This window comes from Oncorhynchus nerka, unplaced genomic scaffold (genome assembly GCF_034236695.1).
Source record: "Oncorhynchus nerka isolate Pitt River unplaced genomic scaffold, Oner_Uvic_2.0 unplaced_scaffold_1081, whole genome shotgun sequence".
Taxonomy (NCBI): domain Eukaryota; kingdom Metazoa; phylum Chordata; class Actinopteri; order Salmoniformes; family Salmonidae; genus Oncorhynchus; species Oncorhynchus nerka.
The window spans coordinates 101,139-121,810 of record NW_027040234.1 but is presented as its reverse complement, the minus strand read 5'-3'; the positions used below and the strand labels follow the sequence as shown (position 1 = coordinate 121,810).

At 43.5% G+C, this 20,672-nt stretch overlaps 2 protein-coding genes across 2 annotated transcripts in view; one reads left to right on the top strand and one right to left on the bottom strand.

Annotated features, from left to right (window-relative positions):
• The window catches only part of LOC115127106 (NACHT, LRR and PYD domains-containing protein 12-like), a gene marked incomplete at its 5' end in the record, with an annotated part of 147,515 nt that overhangs the window by 82,283 nt on the left and 44,560 nt on the right, over positions 1–20,672 (bottom strand). The gene's annotated exons all lie outside the window — the stretch shown is intronic.
• Positions 2,257–20,672, top strand: part of LOC135570139 (NLR family CARD domain-containing protein 3-like) — a 30,857-nt gene continuing 12,441 nt past the window's right edge. The window contains exons 1-6 of the mRNA XM_065016215.1: positions 2,257–2,368; positions 2,641–2,725; positions 2,855–3,083; positions 3,460–5,254; positions 5,553–5,726; positions 16,723–16,896. Coding sequence (XP_064872287.1) covers positions 2,301–2,368; positions 2,641–2,725; positions 2,855–3,083; positions 3,460–5,254; positions 5,553–5,726; positions 16,723–16,896 — 2,525 coding nt within the window. The 5' untranslated portion in view covers positions 2,257–2,300. The remainder of the gene's footprint in view (positions 2,369–2,640; positions 2,726–2,854; positions 3,084–3,459; positions 5,255–5,552; positions 5,727–16,722; positions 16,897–20,672) is intronic.

The window sequence follows — 20,672 nt, the reverse complement described above, 5'->3', positions numbered from 1 at the left end:
ACTGTATAAAACCTAGCAGTACTACTGATTTCACTGAGAGTGAGGCAGATATATATTATTACTGTATAAAACCTAGCAGTACTACTGATTTCTCTGAGAGTGAGGCAGATATATATTATTACTGTGTAAAACCTAGCAGTACTACTGATTTCACTGAGAGTGAGGCAGATATATATTATTACTGTGTAAAACCTAGCAGTACTACTGATTTCTCTGAGAGTGGGACAGATATATATTATTACTGTGTAAAACCTAGCAGTACTACTGATTTCTCTGAGAGTGAGGCAGATATATATTATTACTGTATAAAACCTAGCAGTACTACTGATTTCTCTGAGAGTGTATAAAACCTAGCAGTACTACTGATTTCTCTGAAAACCTAGCAGTACTACTGAGTGAGGCAGATATATATTATTACTGTATAAAACCTAGCAGTACTACTGATTACTCTGAGAGTGAGGCAGATATATATTATTACTGTGTAAAACCTAGCAGTACTACTGATTTCTCTGAGAGTGAGGCAGATATATATTATTACTGTATAAAACCTAGCAGTACTACTGATTTCACTGAGAGTGGGGCAGATATATATTATTACTGTGTAAAACCTAGCAGTACTACTGATTTCTCTGAGAGTGAGGCAGATATATATTATTACTGTGTAAAACCTAGCAGTACTACTGATTTCTCTGAGAGTGAGACTGTCACGTTCTGACCTTTATTTCCTTTGTTTTGTCATTATTTAGTATGGTCAGGGCGTGAGTTGGGTGGGCAGTCTATGTTTTGTTTTTCTATGTTTTGAGGTATTTCTATGTTTCGGCCTAGTATGGTTCTCAATCAGAGGCAGGTGTCATTAGTTGTCTCTGATTGAGAATCATACTTAGGTAGCCTGGGATTCACTGTGTGTTTGTGGGTGATTGTTCCTGTGTCTGTGTTTTGCACCAGATAGGGCTGTTTTTGGTTTTCCACGTTTATTGTTTTGTAGTGTTCATGTTTATCTGTTTTTATTAAACATGAGTCAATATAACCACGCTGCGTTTTGGTCCTCCTCTACTTCACCACAGGAAAACCGTGACAGAGACAGATATATATTATTACTGTGTAAAACCTGGCAGTACTACTGATTTCTCTGAGAGTGAGGCAGATATATATTATTACTGTATAAAACCTAGCAGTACTACTGATTTCTCTGAGAGTGAGGCAGATATATATTATTACTGTGTAATACCTAGCAGTACTGCTGATTTCTCTGAGAATGATATATATATATATATATTATTACTGTTGAGACACCGAAGTTTACTGTTCAATTTAGCAGGTATTGAACCCCGGGTAAATAATCACTAGTCCTCAACCTCAGTATACATTCATAAAAAAAAATAATCTTAATATCTGATATTGTGAGTAAACAACCTCGAGAGTGCGTCTTCCAGCCCTAAATTACATCATTCAACCCTCCCGGTTAGTAAATTTACCTGAACATGCCCCCGGAGAAGGCAGAGTAACGACACCAGCCTTTTAGCGGGGCTGACAGACTGACTACAACACTGCTTGTGCGCGCCAACGAGCGTCTGGAAGTCAGTTCAATTTGTGACGCAGTTCGCGCTGCATCTCCTCATTGGTTTGTAGAAGCAGGTATCCACGTGCCATCTCCTCATTGGTTTATAGAAGCAGGTCCCCACGTGCCATCTCCTCATCTCCTCATTGGTTTATAGAAGCAGGTACCCACGTGCCATCTCCTCATTGGTTTATAGAAGCAGGTCCCCACGTGCCATCTCCTCATTGGTTTATAGAAGCAGGTCCCCACGTGCCATCTCCTCATTGGTTTATAGAAGCAGGTATCCACGTGCCATCTCTTCATTGGTTTATAGAAGCAGGTCCCCACGTGCCATCTCCTCATTGGTTTATAGAAGCAGGTACCCACGTGCCATCTCCTCATTGGTTTATAGAAGCAGGTCCCCACGTGCCATCTCCTCATTGGTTTATAGAAGCAGGTACCCACGTGCCACCTCCTCATTGGTTTATAGAAGCAGGTCCCCACGTGCCATCTCCTCATTGGTTTATAGAAGCAGGTACCTATGTGCCATCTCCTCATGTAGCAAAAAAACATAACTTAACTTCTTTAAACAATAAAAGCTAATTTACGAACATTTCTAAAAATGGATATATAGCTTTTTTTTCTTTTCTTATGTTTCCCCATCTGAGCTCAGAGTAGATGAGAGATGTAATGCTTGTCTCTGTTGTGGTGAAGTCCAATCAAGCAGGAGAGACCAGCATCCCCTGTTCCCAGCTGTGTGTCCATGAAGAGTGACCGGTCTATGGTTCAACCTATACGGTTTAGAAAGGGAGACTTTTCTACTGAACAAAGGTAAGAAGAACTCATGGGTCCTGGTCAGTGAGTTAAACAACACTGTCTCTAGTCATTTCTCCTCTCACATTTTCCCATTTCTTTTTGTTGTTTTCATAATCCATAGGCTAATCATTTTGTCCATTTTTCATAGTCCTAAAACAATATTAAACAAACACAACATTCCATCCCTGTGTGCGTGTGTGTGTGTGTGTGTGTGCGTGTATTTGTGTGTGTGTGTGTGTACGTGTACTCCCTGGATGAGGAGATGTAATCTCATGTTTTGTCCACAGAAACCAACAGGAGAGATCAGAGTCAGAGATTCTCAGTGGTCAGTCTTCCCAGAGTCATCAAACAGACCTGGACTCCATATTCAGTGTATGTGGTCCTGTTATGTACATTTGTTTTTGTTTACCTCAAGTAAAGTTGATCTGTCAATCATTCATTAATGTGTTAATGAGAAAGCATTTATTCTCTTGCTTAACATATTTACTTTATTTATTTCAGATGCTTGAAGAGAAAATTATGACATTTGTGAAGAACGAGATGAAGATGTTCAAGAGGATTCTTAGTCCAGAACTCCCACAAGGCTTTGAGAGTCAGAAGCAGGATAAGGAAGTGGTGGATGCTGAAGATGAGCAGCAGGAGAGCAGTGCCAGAGAGGGGGCTCTGAAGATCACACTGCACATCCTGAGGAAAATGAACCAGAAGGAGCTTGCTGACACACTGGAGAAGAGTAAGATCTGTCTGCCTCATGTTGAATGATGTTTTATAACATTTAAAAGCTGTAGCTAAAGTACAGCTAAAGTAGCTGTGTAACTCAATGATATTGTAGCAGCCTTAACACAACACCTAGTGACCTCATCAAGTAGCAGCAGGGATGTGTTGTGGTGATTCATTTAGAGAGAGAACATTAATAATACCATCAATAATACCAATAATAATATAATCAGTCACACCAGTCTGTAATGCATTATGAAAACATTTACAGATTTATACAGTCAGTTAAAATAATACATTGTTATAATGTGCAACTTTATAACAGTCCTACAATACTGTAGGTATTAAAAGAGATGTAATATTAATATCATCTGTGTTATTTCTAGATTCAGATGAGCTTGCTGTGATTTGCCAACGTGAACTCAAATCTAATCTAAAGAAGAAGTTTCAATGTGTATTTGAGGGGATCGCTAAACAAGGAAACCCAACACTTCTCAATAAGATCTACACAGAGCTCTACATCACAGAGGGTGGAACAGGAGAGGTCAATAATGAACATGAGCTGAGACAGATTGAGACAACAACCAGGAAACAAGCAAGACCAGAGACTGCAATCAAATGTAACAACATCTTCAAACCCTTAACTGGACAAGACAAACCTATCAGAACTGTGCTAACAAAGGGAGTCGCTGGCATTGGAAAAACAGTCTCTGTGCAGAAGTTCATTCTGGACTGGGCTGAAGGGAAAGCAAATCAGGATGTCCAATTTGTATTTTCATTCCCTTTCCGGGAGCTGAATTCGATGAAAGAGGACAAACACACTTTGATTGAACTTCTTAATCACTTCTCAATGGAAACCAAACAATCAGGAATCTCTATCTACAACAAGTACAAAGTTCTGTTCATCTTTGATGGTCTGGATGAGTACCGACTGCCCCTAGACTTCCAGAAGAACAAGATCTGTTGGGACGTCACAGAGTCAACCTCAGTGGATGTTCTGCTGACAAACCTCATCAAGGGAAATCTGCTTCCCTCTGCTCTCCTCTGGATAACTACCCGACCTGCAGCAGCCAATAAGATCCCTTCAGGGTGTGTTGACCAGGTGACAGAGATACGAGGGTTCAATGACCCACAGAAGGAGGAGTACTTCAGGAAAAGATTCAGTGATGAGGACCTGGCCAACAGAATCATCTCACACATAAAGACATCAAGGAGCCTCCACATCATGTGCCACATTCCAGTCTTCTGTTGGATTTCTGCAACAGTCCTTGAACACATGTTGAGTACAGACAAGAGAGAAGAGATGCCCAAGACTCTGACTGAGATGTACACACACCTTGTGGTGTTTCATACCAAACAGAAAAATGAAAAGTATATTGGGAAAGAAGAGACAGGTCCACACTGGAATAAAGAGAGCATTCTGTCACTGGGAAAACTGGCTTTTCAGCAGCTTGTGAAAGGCAATCTGATTTTCTATGAAGAAGACCTGAAGGAGGCTGGAATTGATGTCAATGAAGCCTCAGTGTACTCAGGATTGTGCACACAGCTCTTTAAAGAGGAATGTGGGCTGTACCAGGACAAGGTGTACTGCTTTGTTCATCTGAGTATTCAGGAGTTTCTGGCTGCTGTATATGTGTTCCTCTCATTCATCAACAACAATGAGAATCTAATGGACAAACCGCAAACAAAGTCCAATATATTTTCGTCAATGTTCAGAGACAAGACTGAAGTTACTGTCTACAAGAGTGCTGTGGATAAAGCCTTACAAAGTGAGACAGGAAACCTGGACCTGTTCCTCCGCTTCCTTCTGGGCCTCTCACTGGAGTCCAATCAGAAGCACTTACGAGGTCTACTGACAAAGTCAAGAAGCAGCTCACAGAGCCATGGAGAAACAGTCAAGTACATCAAGGAGAAGATCAGGAAGAATCCCTCTCCAGAGAGGAGCATCAATCTGTTCCACTGTCTGAATGAACTGAATGACCATTCTCTAGTGGAGGAGATCCAAAGCTACCTGAGATCAGGAAGTCTCTCAAAACCCAAACTGTCACCTGCACAGTGGTCAGCTCTGGTCTTTGTGTTGCTGACTTCAGAAAAGGAGCTGGATGTGTTTGACCTGAAGAAATACTCCAGATCAGAGGAAGGTCTTCTGAGGCTGCTGCCAGTTGTCAAAGCCTCCAGAGCTGTTCTGTGAGTAAATAAAATTACAAATAAGAACTAAAATTCAGGAAGAAATATTCATTTTAGAGAAAAATATGTATTATAATATGCAATATTAATTTTATAGAAAAATATATATTGAAAAACAAACTGAATAAATGCATTGATTTTCACATTATTATAACATTATCAACATACAATTCTAGGGAACGGAAGATGAATATATATGTTGTTTGAGAGAATAAACCAAATGCATCTGCCATTGTCCTTCTACACTACTTGTTAAATGAACAGTGTGTTTGTGAAGTCATGATGATCTCTTTGTCAGGCTGTCAGGCTGTGGAGTCACAGAGAAAGGCTGTGCTTCTCTGGTCTCAGCTCTGAGGTCAAACCCCTCACACCTGAGAGAGCTGGACCTGAGTAACAATGACCTGAAGGATTCAGGAGTGAAGCTGCTCTCTGCTGGACTGGGGAATCCCCACTGTAAACTGGAGACTCTGAGGTCAGTATTCCTGTAGTTGGTCAACAAGTGATAACTGTTCACCAGATCCACATGTGTTTACCAGACACACATAGTCCACACCATATGTGTTTGGACAGTGAAGCTTACAGATTTAAATATGGTGCTATTCTCCAGCATTTTGGATTTGAGATAGAATGTTTCATATTAGGAGACAGTACAGAATGTGACCTTTTATTTGAGAGTATTCATATATGTTTTATAATTTAGAAATTAAATAATTGTATGTATGTACAGTGGCTTGCAAAGTTTTCACCCCCATTGGCATTGTTCCTGTTTTGTTGCCTTACCTTGCCTTGGAATTAAAATAGATCTTTGGGGGTTTGTATCATTTGATGTACACAACATGCCTATCACTTTGAAGATACAAATAATTTGTTGTTGTGAAACAACCAAGTACTAAGAAAAGAAAACTTGAGTGTGCATAACTATTCACCCCCCCAAAGTCAATACTTTGTAGATCCACCTGTTGCATAACTATTCACCCCCCAAAGTCAGTACTTTGTAGATCCACCTTTTGCAGCAATTACAGCTGCAAGTCTCTTAGGATATGTCTCTATAAGGTTGGCACATTTAGCCACTGGGATGTTTGACCATTTTTCAAGGCAAAACTGCTCCAGCTCCTTCAAGTTGGATGGTCTCCGCTGGTGTACCGCAATCTGTAAGTCATTCCACAGATTCTCAATTGGATTGAGATGGCCTTTAGGCCTGTATGTGTACTCTCATGCCCGGAGAGAGAGGCTGTTCCTTGATAGGGAGTGAGGCCCTTTAGGGATTTATGTGTGCTCTCATTCCCAGAGAGAGAGGCCTGTTCCTGGATAGGGAGTTAGGCCTTTAAGGCCTGGAGGTCCATAGTTCCACTGTCCTTAAGGGGGGCAGAGCAGTCAGCCTCTGTGGAGGTTAGCTGCTCTGTCCCCCTTTTTTTGGCCCATTTCCCCAATCACCAGGCCCAGAGTTGGACATAGTGCAATTTATTTGATTGATTTTACCATCCATTTTGGGTTACCAGTTGCACATTAAACATGCGATGTCTGGACTTAGCTGTTTTCCTGAACATTTTTTGAAACCTTCCATAAAGCACTCAGGACGGCCCCCATTGATAGAGGGCCGTAGTAGGGTGTTCACATAGTGGGCATGAATATTAGGAGTCCCGGTAAATGTATTCAGAACCATATTTTTACTTTTCGGTTACCAGGTGCCTATTTTCAATCACCAGTTGCACAGAGGTAATCCGCATCCACATAAATATGTTATACCTTCCATAAATCACTCAGGGTGGCCCCCATTGATAAAGGTCCATAGTAGGGTGCTCCCATAGCGGGCATGGATATCTGGAACACCGGTAAGTGCATTTAGAACCGTGTTTCATTCATTTAAAAAAATTATTAAAAATACTTCACGACGGGCTAGAGGTCCCAAATTTCGGCTCAAATTTGGGCTTGTGATGGGCAACAATGACACCATGTAAAAAACAGTTTGCATCCACAGGCACCTATGCGCCCTGTAACATGCACTTTTTTCCCAAAACTTAAAACACGATTTCCTATTAAAATGTTGTATACAAAAACGGTTTTAATTCAATGGAAATGCTTGTCTATGTGTGCCCTTTCGTGCAAAAAAAACCCCATCCAGATTGGAGGTGTACTTTTTGGATTTATTCACGTTTTGGTGTACCTGAATTTGACCCCCAATGGCGGGGCACCCAGAAGCCCTGTGAGGCTTATGTCGATAATTTGGCCTGCCCGTTAATGACACACTCAGTGGCGGGTGGACCAGACAGGTACCGGCGCGAAATCAGAAACCTGGTTTTTGACAACAAGACTTCCATGTCCTAGAGAGACGGGGGTGGTGCCAAACTGCTCAGCCCGGATAGAAAATGAGTAATGGACACTTTTGAGGGATGTGAGCCCCTCGGGAACCATGGTGCTTTGGACCTTTTCTTCTGGCGACCGATTTAGTGGTTTGACCAGCCCCTTTGGCGCCCGATTTGTCCTAACCTTTTATCCACATTTCCCAGCTTGGTGGTGGGAGGATATTGAGCTCTGTCCTGGGCAGGTGCTCTATCCCAGCTATTACCTTGTGGGTTTGGTTCATCAATGACCATGGTTCTGGTCCAATTAAGGTGCCCATCCCTTCGGCTACCAATTGGTGGTTGTTTAGCCCCGGTGAGGGCTAGCTCTCCAGTCCCACTCTTGGTTCACGGTGCGTCTCCATGGTTCTCCTCTGTTGTCCAGTCAGTTTAATTTCCTCTGACCGATTTGCATTTGTTTTCCACCTGTGGGGGGCCGGCCTTTGGCTGGTGTTCTGACGGATGTTTCCTCCTGCCCCACGTGGATTTGTGGATTTGCCTCTATCGGGGGAGCTCCTTTCGGAAACGGTTGACCCCTTATTTCGATACGCTCCAGCCGCGCACCGTTCATGCGAGATCCAGCCGAACTGTCTGACCAAGTGGCCCTACATTGATGTTCCGGTGCGGGGAGTGGCACACTCAGGCTGCGAAGCATGTGGTGATGGTCATCCCGTAACGCATCGGCGCCAGAAACACGTATTCTCAAACCCTGTCTTTAAAGTGGACCTACCCGTTTGACCCAAGTGGTCTGGCCGAGGTTGTGGTTTCTTTTGCCCGGTTGATGGCGTTCCGAATGGACGCTCCAGCTAGACAAGAGACCTCTTGAGCGGCGCCCAGGCACCTGTGGCTTCGGCCATGGGCAGTTCAGGGCCTCCCGCTGGGCGCACGGTGGATTGCACCAGGGCCTCCTCCCCTGACGGGACCGGTCCCTGGTTGTTCTTTGCTTAGTGCGCCCAGGTACAACATCTAAGTTGTGAGTGGCTACCTGGTTGATCCTGCCAGTAGCACTTGTCTCAAAGATTAAGCCATGCAATTCTAAGTACACACGACTGGTACAGTGAAACTGCGAATGGTTCATTAAATCAGTTACGGTTCCTTTGATCGCACCAACGTTACTTGGATAACTGTGGCAATTTTAGAGCTAATACATGCCAACGAGCGCTGACCTCCGGGGATGCGTGCATTTATCAGACCCAAAACCCATGCGGGCCAATCTCGGTTGCTTTGGTGAATCTAAATAACTTCGAGCCGGTCGCGCGCCCTTTGTGGCTGTGACGTCTCATTCGAATGTCTGCCCTATCAACTTTCAATGGTACTTTCTGTGCCTACCATGGTCACCACGGGTAACGGGGAATCAGGGTTCGATTCCGGAGAGGGAGCCTGAGAAACGGCTACCACATCCAAGGAAGGAAGCAGGCGCGCAAATTACCCACTCCCGACTCGGGGAGGTAGTGACGAAAAATAACAATACAGGACTCTTTCGAGGCCCTGTAATTGGAATGAGTACACTTTAAATCCTTTAACGAGGATCCATTGGAGGGCAAGTCTGGTGCCCGTGCATTTGCAATATGTTTCCATGGGCATTTACCATAAGAAATTTGACATGCTCAAAAATCCTGCATAAATGCAAAATTGACTGGCCTGATGAACACAGGATGGCCTGGCAGTGATAGTTGCTCCTTTCCATCGCTCGTTGTGTTGACTTCATCATGTCCATTTTGTGATGTTTTTTCACTGTTGAATCATATTGCAAGTGCACGTGCATTTGCAATATGGCTCAATGGGCATTTACCATCACGAATTTGTCATGCTATAAAAATCCTGGAGGAATGTGAAATTGACTGACCCGATGAACTCGGGATGGCTGGGCAGTGATTCTGGTTCATCTCAATTGCTCGTTAGGGTTGATTTCAGAATGTCACTTTGGTGATGGTACCTCACCTTTTAAACATATTGCAAATGGACAAGAGTCACCAGCAAGTCACCATCCATCAGTCAATTAGATATCATTCTGACACCAAACTGATACAAACTGACACCAAACCCACTTTTTCCAACTCGTTTAGTAGCCAACTATCACATACTTCAGAGCTGGCCCAAAATTCACAACGCCTTCGGTTCAAACCATAAAAAAAATCATAAAACACGTAGTTACGTTCTAGCTGCGGGTCCATTTCTTATGTTACGTGTAGGCCTAGCTGAGGCGACCCCGAATCCCAAGTTTCGGCTCAATAGGTCATTTGGTGTCCGAGCAAAACCCTAATTGGTGCTGAAAATCCACTTTTTTCCATGACTTGCTACGGGGTCCTTGAATGAGCTATCGGACAGAAACGTTGAGGTCTGTCTATACGGGCCGAGACGGTCGCAATGCACCTAGTCTTGCGACTCTGGGACATTTCTAAATGTCGCCATTTTTGTGATGCAAAAATGAATTGAAGTCATTGCAAATGTACGAGGCTGTTTCTCCGTCCGAGAACCTGCTAGAGCCACCTAACTCACCACGCACTATCGACCTGAGGTCTAGAACAGGTTTCTAAAGTTTCGGAACACTAGGTCTGACGGTTCTTTTTTTAGCTCGAACAAAGCTAACTATTGCAGGCACTGTCTGTCTCTTCGCACCCCAATACGTCCCTCCTTCCAAGCTGTGTGTGTGTGTGATTTAGTTTTCCTTTGAAATTTGATGGGGAAAATGACTGATTTACAGTTCATGGGGGTTGCCGGCACCTAGCAGCTGACTTAGAACTGGTGCGGACCAGGGGAATCCGACTGTTTAATTAAAACAAAGCATCGCGAAGGCCTAAGGTCGGTGATGATGGGATGTGATTTCTACCCAGTGTTCGACTTCAGCCCCAGACTCTAGGGGTTACTACGAACTCTGTATGAGGAACGGTCGAAGAGAGGGCGCTACCCAAGTCGAAGTACATCCCTTTGGGTTGGAATTAGACTAGAGTAAGAGAACAAAAGTTAAGAGGTGGAACCGCATATCGCTAATTGGGGCGGGGGAGGAAAGTGGAGAAAAGTCGAAGAAGGCTTTAGATGAATGGCTCTCCCAACTCCTACCCTGTGTGACACCCGTAAAAAGGTGACCCCAATAGCAGAATAGATGGATGGAAGAAGGCCAACAGAGTCTGAATGAGCCTTCCCAACCATGCATTGAAATAGCGTGCAAAAGTTGTGAGTCTCCCTCCAGGAGGAATCGCTCCTGGCGCCCCTACTTGTGCGACACCTGACAGGGGTGGTTGAATGGTTATGTGCTGTGCTGGGACCTAACTACGGGGGTTGAGTGGGATTCGGCCTACCTAGAGTGAACAATACATAGAGATGGGCGTCAGTGGTGTGCTACCAGGTCTCAGGTTCGCCTGAGTACGGGACTCTACACGTCATGGTGGGAGCTCTCTCCACGCTTCTCGGAGCATGAAGTGCAATGGTGGATGAATAACATTAGCACTACCAGGCCTCAGGCTTGCCTGAGAGCGGGACCTCTCACATTATATGTGTGTTTGTCCCTCCTACGTTCAGAGATTCATGGTAGAGACAACCCATAGGCCCTGCGGCGATAGGGCATTGCAAGGAGGCTCATGTCTTAGGTGTGAAAGGCATGGGGGGCAGGGGCAGTGAAGAGTCACAGTAGTACTTCTCTACTCAGAGGAGGCGTGGCACTAGATCTGCAACTGACACCTCCACGACCAGGGATTTGCCGCAGATCCGCCTATAGGCAGCCTGGGATCCTACTGGGTAATGTCACTAGAAGAAATTCGATGAGGCGAGCCCACCGGAGCATTCGCACTCAAATCACCTTCGGGTTGACTGTGGCCACCTCACGCAAGTGAGGAATATCGATAACGCAAGGGTAAAGAGTGGGACTCCTATGGCTTGTGTAGGAGGGCTGGCAGGGTAAGGAAATGATGAGAGACCAGGCCTTCTCTGCTCCGCCAAGTCCACTCTTGGTTGATGGCTGTGATGTTTTTACAGACGGGTGAAGTGGGGGATTTCTCTCCTATGAGTGCTGCGCAGGCACCTGATGTCGACTGGGTGGAAAAGCCCTCCGTAAAGTCCTTGGGGAGGTAGCCCTGAGGCTACTGATGTGCAGTATATAACGCAGAATGTCAGTCATAACGAATTTGTCAGCGTGACTCGACCGGGCTTCCAGTTGAGGATGTCCGACCGTAGCGTGCATACATTCCGGAGTCGCGCCGTAACCCGCCTGTGTTCCCTCACGAAAGTGAGGAAGCTCGACAAAGGCGATGTGTTGACGACGGTCGTAACTATGACTCTATTAAGGTAGCCAAATGCCTCGTCATCTAATTAGTGACGCGCATGAATGGATGAACGAGATTCCCACTGTCCCTACCTACTATCTAGCGAAACCACAGCAAAGGGAACAGGCTTGGTGGAATCAGCGGGGAAAGAAGACCCTGTTGAGCTTGACTCTAGTCTGGCACGGTGAAGAGACATGAGAGGTGTAGAATAAGTGGGAGGCCCCGGCCGCCGGTGAAATACCACTAATCTTATCTTTTTTTCACTTACCCAGTGAGGCGGGGAGGCAAGCCCCGAGCGGGCTCTCGCTTCTGGCTTCAAGCACCCGGCTCGCGTCGGGTGCGACCCGCTCCGGGGACAGTGGCAGGTGTGGAGTTTGACTGGGGCGGTACACCTGTCAAACGGTAACGCAGGTGTCCTAAGGCGAGCTCAAGGAGGACAGAAATCTCCCGTGGAGCAGAAGGGCAAAAGCTCGCTTGATCTTGATTTTCAGTATGAATACAGACCGTGAAAGCGGGGCCTCACGATCCTTCTGACTTTTTGGGTTTTAAGCAGGAGGTGTCAGAAAAGTTACCACAGGGATAACTGGCTTGTGGCGACCAAGCGTTCATAGCGACGTCGCTTTTTGATCCTTCGATGTCGGCTCTTCCTATCATTGTGAAGCAGAATTCACCAAGCGTTGGATTGTTCACCCACTAATAGGGAACGTGAGCTGGGTTTAGACCGTCGTGAGACAGGTTAGTTTTACTCTACTGATGATGTGTTGTTGCAATAGTAATCCTGCTCAGTACGAGAGGAACCGCAGGTTCAGACATTTGGTGTATGTGCTTGGCTGAGGAGCCGATGGTGCGAAGCTACCTCTAAGTCAGAATCCCCCCTAAACGTAATGATACCGTAGCGCCGTGGAGCTTCGGTTGGCCCGGGATAGCCTGCCTCTTTTGGCAGGTGAGTAGAGCCGTTCGTGACAGGGTCGGGGTGCGGCCGAATGAGTTGCCGCCCCTCTCCTGATGCGCACCGCATGTTTGTGGAGAACCTGGTGCTAAATCACTCGTAGACGACCTGATTCTGGGTCAAGGTTTCGTGCGTAGCAGAGCTGCTCACTCGCTGCGATCTATTGAAAGTCAGCCCTCGATCCAAGCTTTTGTCGGGACGGAAGGCGTCTTCCTCCACCTCCCCTCTTCAATACAAATGGGTTACCAGGTGCACATAGAAGCGCCAGGAGCCAGATTCTAGAGGCCCAGAGAGAGAGTGGGCAACCCAGAGTCCGGTAGCCCAAAGAGAGAGTGGGCAATCGGACTAAGGAAGGTGGGTACCGGGCTGAAAAGTACCACCGGCACCAGGTAACCCAAAGGCCCAAGAGAGAGTGGGCAACCGAAAGGCCGGTTGCCCAAAGAGAGAGTGGACAATCGGACAAAAAAATGTGGATACGAGGCTGAAAAGTCCCACCGGCACCTGGTAACCCAGTGTGGACTTCGGCTCTGGGCGGAAAGCGGCCGGGTGACCAGGTGCACATGGGCCTTTTCAGGTCACCAGGTGCACGACGTGCATTTTGGGTCACCAGGTGCACGCGGTTCGTAACAGCGCGGCTATCTGCTTTATAGTCCGAGGAAGGGTGATTAAGTGTGGGTGCCCTGGTTCGCGGCGTGTGCGAGGTTGTGGAGGTGGGGGGGGGGGGGTCCCCTGCTGGAATCATCCCCGGAAATAGAGGGGTGTTACCCGGATGGTGAGTGAGGGCCTAACTGCCTGTATGTGTACTCTCAAGCCCAGAGAGAGAGGCCTGTTCCTTGACTTGTCCAAGACATTTACATTTTCCCCCTTAAACCATTCGGGTGTTGCTTTAGCAGTCTCAAATCTCTGGAAGACTGAAACAGGTTTCCCTCAAGATTTTCCCTGTATTTAGCGACATCCATCATTCCTTCAATTCTAACCAGTTTCCCAGTCCCTGCAGATGAAAAACATCCCCACAGCATGATGCTGCCACCACCATGCTTCACTGTGGGGATGGTGTCCTCGGGGTGATGCGAGGTGTTGGGTTAGAGTTATCCTTGATGGCCATAAAGCTCAATTTTAGTCTTATCTGACCAGAGTACTTTCTTCCATATGTTTAGAGAGTCTCACCCATGCCTTTTGGCAAACGCCAAACGTGTTTGCTTATTTTTTTCCTGTCGCGACGAGCAATCCCGTATCCGGGAGCAAAATTATAGCCTCAAGCTCATTAGCATAACGCAACGTTTTCATGAAAATCGCAAATGAAATGAAATAAATATATATGGCTCACAAGCTTAGCCTTTTGTTAACAACACTGTCATCTCATTTTCAGTGATCAGTTTTTTTCAGTGATGTGCTTTTCGATGCCGTTCTGGTAAAGCCACAGCAGTGATTTAACCAGTTTTATAAACGTCTGAGTGTTTTCTATCCACACAGACTAAGCAAATGCATATACTATATTCCTGGCATGAGTAGCAGGGCGCTGAAATGTTGCGCGATTTTTAACAGAATGTTCAAAAAAGTTGAGGGTCGACTTAAGAATGCTTAGCATTCAGCAGGCAACATTTTCACAAAAACAAGAAAAGCATTCAAATAAAATCATTTACATTTGAAGAACTTCGGATGTTTTCAATGAGGAGACTCTCAGTTAGATAGCAAATGTTCAGTTTTTCCCAAAATATTATTTGTGTAGGAGAAATCGCTCCGTTTTGTTCATCACGTTTGGCTAAGAAAACCCCCTGAAAATTCAGTCATTACAACGCAAACTTTTTTCCAAATTAACTCCATAATATCGACAGAAACATGGCAAACGTTGTTTAGAATCAATCCTCAAGGTGTTTTTCACATATCTATTCGATGATAAATCACTCGTGGCAGTTTGGTTTCTCCTCTGTTCAAAATGGAAAAATGCATAAGCCTACAAATACGTCACAATGCTGCAGACACCTTGGGGAAACGACAGAACGTGTAGGCTCATTCCTTTGCATTCACAGCCATATAAGGAGACATTGGAACACAGCGCATTCAAAATCTGGCTCACTTCCTGTATGAAATTTCATCTGTATTTTTGTTCTGGCCACACTTCCGTAAAGCCCAGCTCTGTGGAGAGTATGGTTTAAAGTGGTCCTATAGACAGATACTCCAATCTCCACTGGGGAGCTTTGCAGCTCCTTCAGGGTTATCTTTGCCTCTCTGATTAATGCCCTCCTTGCCTGGTCCGTGAGTTTTGGTGGGCGGCCCTCTCTTGGCAGGTTTGTTGTGGTGCCATATTCTTTCCATTTTTAAGTTTCAGAATCTTTTTTTATAACCCTGATCTGTACTTCTCCACAACTTTGTCCCTGACCTGTTTGGAGAGCTCCTTGGTCTTCATAGTGCCACTTGCTATTTGGTCCTATATTCCAAGCCTGCAGTGATTACATCAAGCTTGTGATTCTACTAACGTGTTGAATTCATTTGCAGTTTGTCTTGGTTGTGTTTTGGATCTTTTCCTAATAGAAACTGAATGGTGAATAATGTCCTGTCATTTTGGAGTCACTTCATTTGTATTGTCAGTAAGAATAGAAGATGTTTCTGAACACTTCTACATTTATGTGGATGCTACAATGATGATGAATAATCAGGAATGAATCGAGAATAAGGATGAATGAGAAAGTTACAGAGGTACAAAGATCAGACCCCCTCTGATATTGGTAATGGTGAGAGGTTAGTATGTTTTGTTGTAGTCTGTTATTGGTAATGGTGAGAGGTTAGCATGTTTTGTTGTAGCCTCTGTTATTGGTAATGGTGAGAGGGTAGCATGTTTTGTTGTAGCCTCTGTTATTGGTAATGGTGAGAGGTTAGCATGTTTTGTTGTAGCCTCTGTTATTAGTAATGGTGAGAGGTTAGTATGTTTTGTTGTAGTCTGTTATTGGTAATGGTGAGAGGTTAGAATGTTTTGTTGTAGCCTCTGTTATTGGTAATGGTGAGAGGTTAGCATGTTTTGTTGTAGTCTCTGTTATTGGTAATGGTGAGAGGTTAGCATGTTTTGTTGTAGTCTCTGTTACTGGTAATGGTGAGAGGTTAGTATGTTGTGTTGTAGCCTCTGTAACTTTCTCACTCATTATTATTCATTAATTTTCATCATCAGGTTTAATTTATTATTGTTTAGAAACATGTTATCTACTCTCTTAGACAGAAAAGTTACTCCACTCATCATCCACCATTTTATTATTGGGCAAAACACAACCAAAACAAACTGCAAATGCAACCAACGAGTTTGGGACCAAATACTAAACTTTTGACTACTTTAATACACTATAAGTGAATTGGTCAGAATACTTATGACTTCTTCAAATGGGGGAATAGATACATGAAGTGCTTTTATTTCTAAACGGTGAAACAGATATATATTAAAATATCCTCAATAATATCCTCAAATAAAAGGTGACATTATAAACTGTCACCTCAAATGAAACATTTGATCTGAAATCCAAAATGTTGGAGTATAGAGACACATTTAAAATGTTAGCTTCACTGTCAAAATAGATATGGTGTGGACTGTTTACTCAATACAATCTAAATCTGATACCTCACTGTCAAAATAGATATGGTGTGGACTGTATACTCAATACAATCTAAATCTGATACCTCACTGTCTGTCTTCTGACTGATACTGCTTTTTAAACTGGTCTGGTCAGTCTACTATAATATTTGTACTATACATGTTTCTATCTGCAGGCAATACTTTGATCATTTGTCATTTTTTATGATGATACACTATTTTATGAATAGATATGGAAGGTTTCAGGACACTGATATATCTGAATATGTTGAAAAAATATACTGCCACTATTTTCACCACCAAAGAATATCAGTGTGATTTTAATATGATTTGACTCTTTGCAGGCTGTCAGGCTGTCTAGTCACAGAGGAAGGCTGTGCTTCTCTGGTCTCAGCTCTGAGGTCAAACCCCTCACACCTGAGAGAGCTGGACCTGAGTAACAATGACCTGAAGGATTCAGGAGTGAAGCTGCTCTCTGCTGGACTGGGGAATCCCCACTGTAAACTGGAGACTCTGAGGTCAGTATTCCTGTAGTTGGTCAACAAGTGATAACTGTTCACTAGATCCACATGTGTTTACCAGACACACATAGTCCACACCATATGTGTTTGGACAGTGAAGCTTACAGTTTTAAATGTGGTGCTATTCTCCAGCATTTTGGATTTGAGATATAATGTTTCATATTAGGTGACAGTACAGAATGTCACCTTTTATTTGAGGTTAATGGTGAGAGGTTAGCATGTTTTGTTTTAGCCTCTGTTATTGGTAATGGTGAGAGGTTAGCATGTTTTGTTGTAGCCTCTGTTATTGGTAATGGTGAGAGGTTAGCATGTTTTGTTGTAGTCTCTGTTATTGGTAATGGTGAGAGTTTAGTATGTTTTGTTGTAGCCTCTGTTATTGGTAATGGTGAGAGGTTAACATGTTTGTTGTAGCCTCTGTTATTGGTAATGGTGAGAGGTTAGCATGTTTGTTGTAGCCTCTGTTATTGGTAATGGTGAGAGGTTAGCATGTTTTGTTGTAGTCTCTGTTATTGGTAATGGTGAGAGTTTAGTATGTTTTGTTGTAGCCTCTGTTATTGGTAATGGTGAGAGGTTAGTATGTTTTGTTGTAGTCTCTGTTATTGGTAATGGTGAGAGGTTAGCATGTTTTGTTGTAGCCTCTGTTATTGGTAATGGTGAGAGGTTAGCATGTTTGTTGTAGCCTCTGTTATTGGTAATGGTGAGAGGTTAACATGTTTGTTGTAGCCTCTAACTCCCTCACTCATTATTATTCATGATTAATTCATGATCTTTCTCAATGATGTCGTCACAGGCTTGATGTAGTCATTGTGTTCAAAGAATATGGGACCAAATACTAAACTTTTGACTACTTTAATACACTATAAGTGAATTGGTCAGAATATTTATGTCTTCTTCAAATAGGGGGACTAGATACATAAAGTGCTTTTTTGCTTTTATTTTTCTAAATGTTGAAACAGATATGTATCAAAATACCCTCAAATCAAATGTGACATTTTATACTGTCACCTCATATGAAACATTTGATCTCAAATCTAAAATGTTGGAAATGTATTAAACTACCCTCAAATAAAAGGTGATACCCTCAAAGAATAGCAGTGTGGTTTAAGGCACAAGGCGAGTCCCAGATGGCACGGGAGGCAGATGGTTAGAGTCTTTGATATTTATTAATATACTAAAGGGGGAGGCAGATGGTTAGAGTCTTTGATATTTATTAATATACTAAAGGGGAGGCAGATGGTTAGAGTCTTTGATATTTATTAATATACTAAAGGGGGAGGCAGATGGTTAGAGTCTTTGATATTTATTAATATACTAAAGGGGGAGGCAGATGGTTAGAGTCTTTGATATTTATTAATATACTAAAGGGGAGGCAGATGGTTAGAGTCTTTGATATTTATTAATATACTAAAGGGGGAGGCAGATGGTTAGAGTCTTTGACATTTATTAATATACTAAAGGGGAGGCAGATGGTTAGAGTCTTTGATATTTATTAATATACTAAAAGGGGATGCAGATGGTTAGAGTCTTTGATATTTATTAATATACTAAAGGGGGAGGCAGATGGTTAGAGTCTTTGATATTTATTAATATACTAAAAGGGGAGGCAGATGGTTAGAGTCTTTGATATTTATTAATATACTAAAGGGGAGGCAGATGGTTAGAGTCTTTGATATTTATTAATATACTAAAGGGGAGGCAGATGGTTAGAGTCTTTGATATTTATTAATATACTAAAGGGGGAGGCAGATGGTTAGAGTCTTTGATATTTATTAATATACTAAAAGGGGAGGCAGATGGTTAGAGTCTTTGATATTTATTAATATACTAAAAGGGGAGGCAGATGGTTAGAGTCTTTGATATTTATTAATATACTAAAAGGGGAGGCAGATGGTTAGAGTCTTTGATATTTATTAATATACTAAAGGGGGAGGCAGATGGTTAGAGTCTTTGATATTTATTAATATACTAAAGGGGGAGGCAGATGGTTAGAGTCTTTGATATTTATTAATATACTAAAGGGGGAGGCAGATGGTTAGAGTCTTTGATATTTATTAATATACTAAAGGGGAGGCAGATGGTTAGAGTCTTTGATATTTATTAATATACTAAAAGGGGAGGCAGATGGTTAGAGTCTTTGATATTTATTAATATACTAAAGGGGGAGGCAGATGGTTAGAGTCTTTGATATTTATTAATATACTAAAAGGGAGGCAGATGGTTAGAGTCTTTGATATTTATTAATATACTAAAGGGGAGGCAGATGGTTAGAGTCTTTGATATTTATTAATATACTAAAAGGGAGGCAGATGGTTAGAGTCTTTGATATTTATTAATATACTAAAGGGGAGGCAGATGGTTAGAGTCTTTGATATTTATTAATATACTAAAAGGGGAGGCAGATGGTTAGAGTCTTTGATATTTATTAATATACTAAAAGGGGAGGCAGATGGTTAGAGTCTTTGATATTTATTAATATACTAAAGGGGAGGCAGATGGTTAGAGTCTTTGATATTTATTAATATACTAAAGGGGAGGCAGATGGTTAGAGTCTTTGATATTTATTAATATACTAAAGGGGGAGGCAGATGGTTGGGAGTCTATGATATTTATTAATATACTAAAGGGGGATGCAGATGGTTAGAGTCTTTGATATTTATTAATATACTAAAGGGGGAGGCAGATGGTTAGAGTCTTTGATATTTATTAATATACTAAAAGGGGGAGGCAAGAGAATGGTCGTGGACAGGCCAAAGGTCATAACCAGATCAGAGTCCAGGAGGCACAGAGTGGCAGACAGACTAGAGGTCAGGACAGGCACACTGGTCAGGCAGGCTAGAGGTCAGGGCAGACAGACTGGACAGGCAGGCTAGAGGTCAGGACAGGCAGAATGGTCTGGCAGGCTAGAGGTCAAGACAGGCAGAATGGTCAGGCAGGCTAGAGGTCAGAACAGGCAGAATGGTCAGGCAGGCTAGAGGTCGGGACAGGCAGAATGGTCAGGCAGGCTAGAGGTCAGGACAGGCAGAATGGTCTGGCAGGCTAGAGGTCAGGACAGGCAGAATGGTCAGGCAGGCTAGAGGTCAGAACAGGCAGAATGGTCAGGCAGGCTAGAGGTCGGGACAGGCAGAATGGTCAGGCAGACTAGAGGTCAGGACAGGCAGAATGGTCAGGCAGACTAGAGGTCAGGACAGGCAGAATGGTCAGGCAGGCTAGAGGTCAGGGCAGGCAGAATGGTCAGGCAGGCTAGAGGTCAGGACATGCAGAATGGTCAGGCAGGCTAGAGGTCAGGACAGGCAGAATGGTCAGGCAGGCGGGTACAGAGTCCAGAAAACAGGCAAGGGACAAAAACCAGGAGGAAAGAATTGAAGCAGGAATAGAGAAAAACGCTGGTTGACTTGATAAACATACAAGACAAACTGGTACAGAGAAACAGGGAACACAAGGATAAATACACCAGGGAAACTCAGGGATAAATACACCAGGGAAACACAGGGATATATACACCAGGGAAACACAGGGATAAATACACCAGGGATAAATACACCAGGGAAACACAGGGATATATACACCAGGGATACACAGGGATAAATACACCAGGGGTATATACACCAGGGAAACACAGGGATATATACACCAGGGATACACAGGGATATATACACCAGGGAAACACAGGGATATATACACCAGGGAAACACAGGGATAAATACACCAGGGATATATACACCATGGATATATACACCAGGGATATATACACCAGGGAAACACAGGGATATATA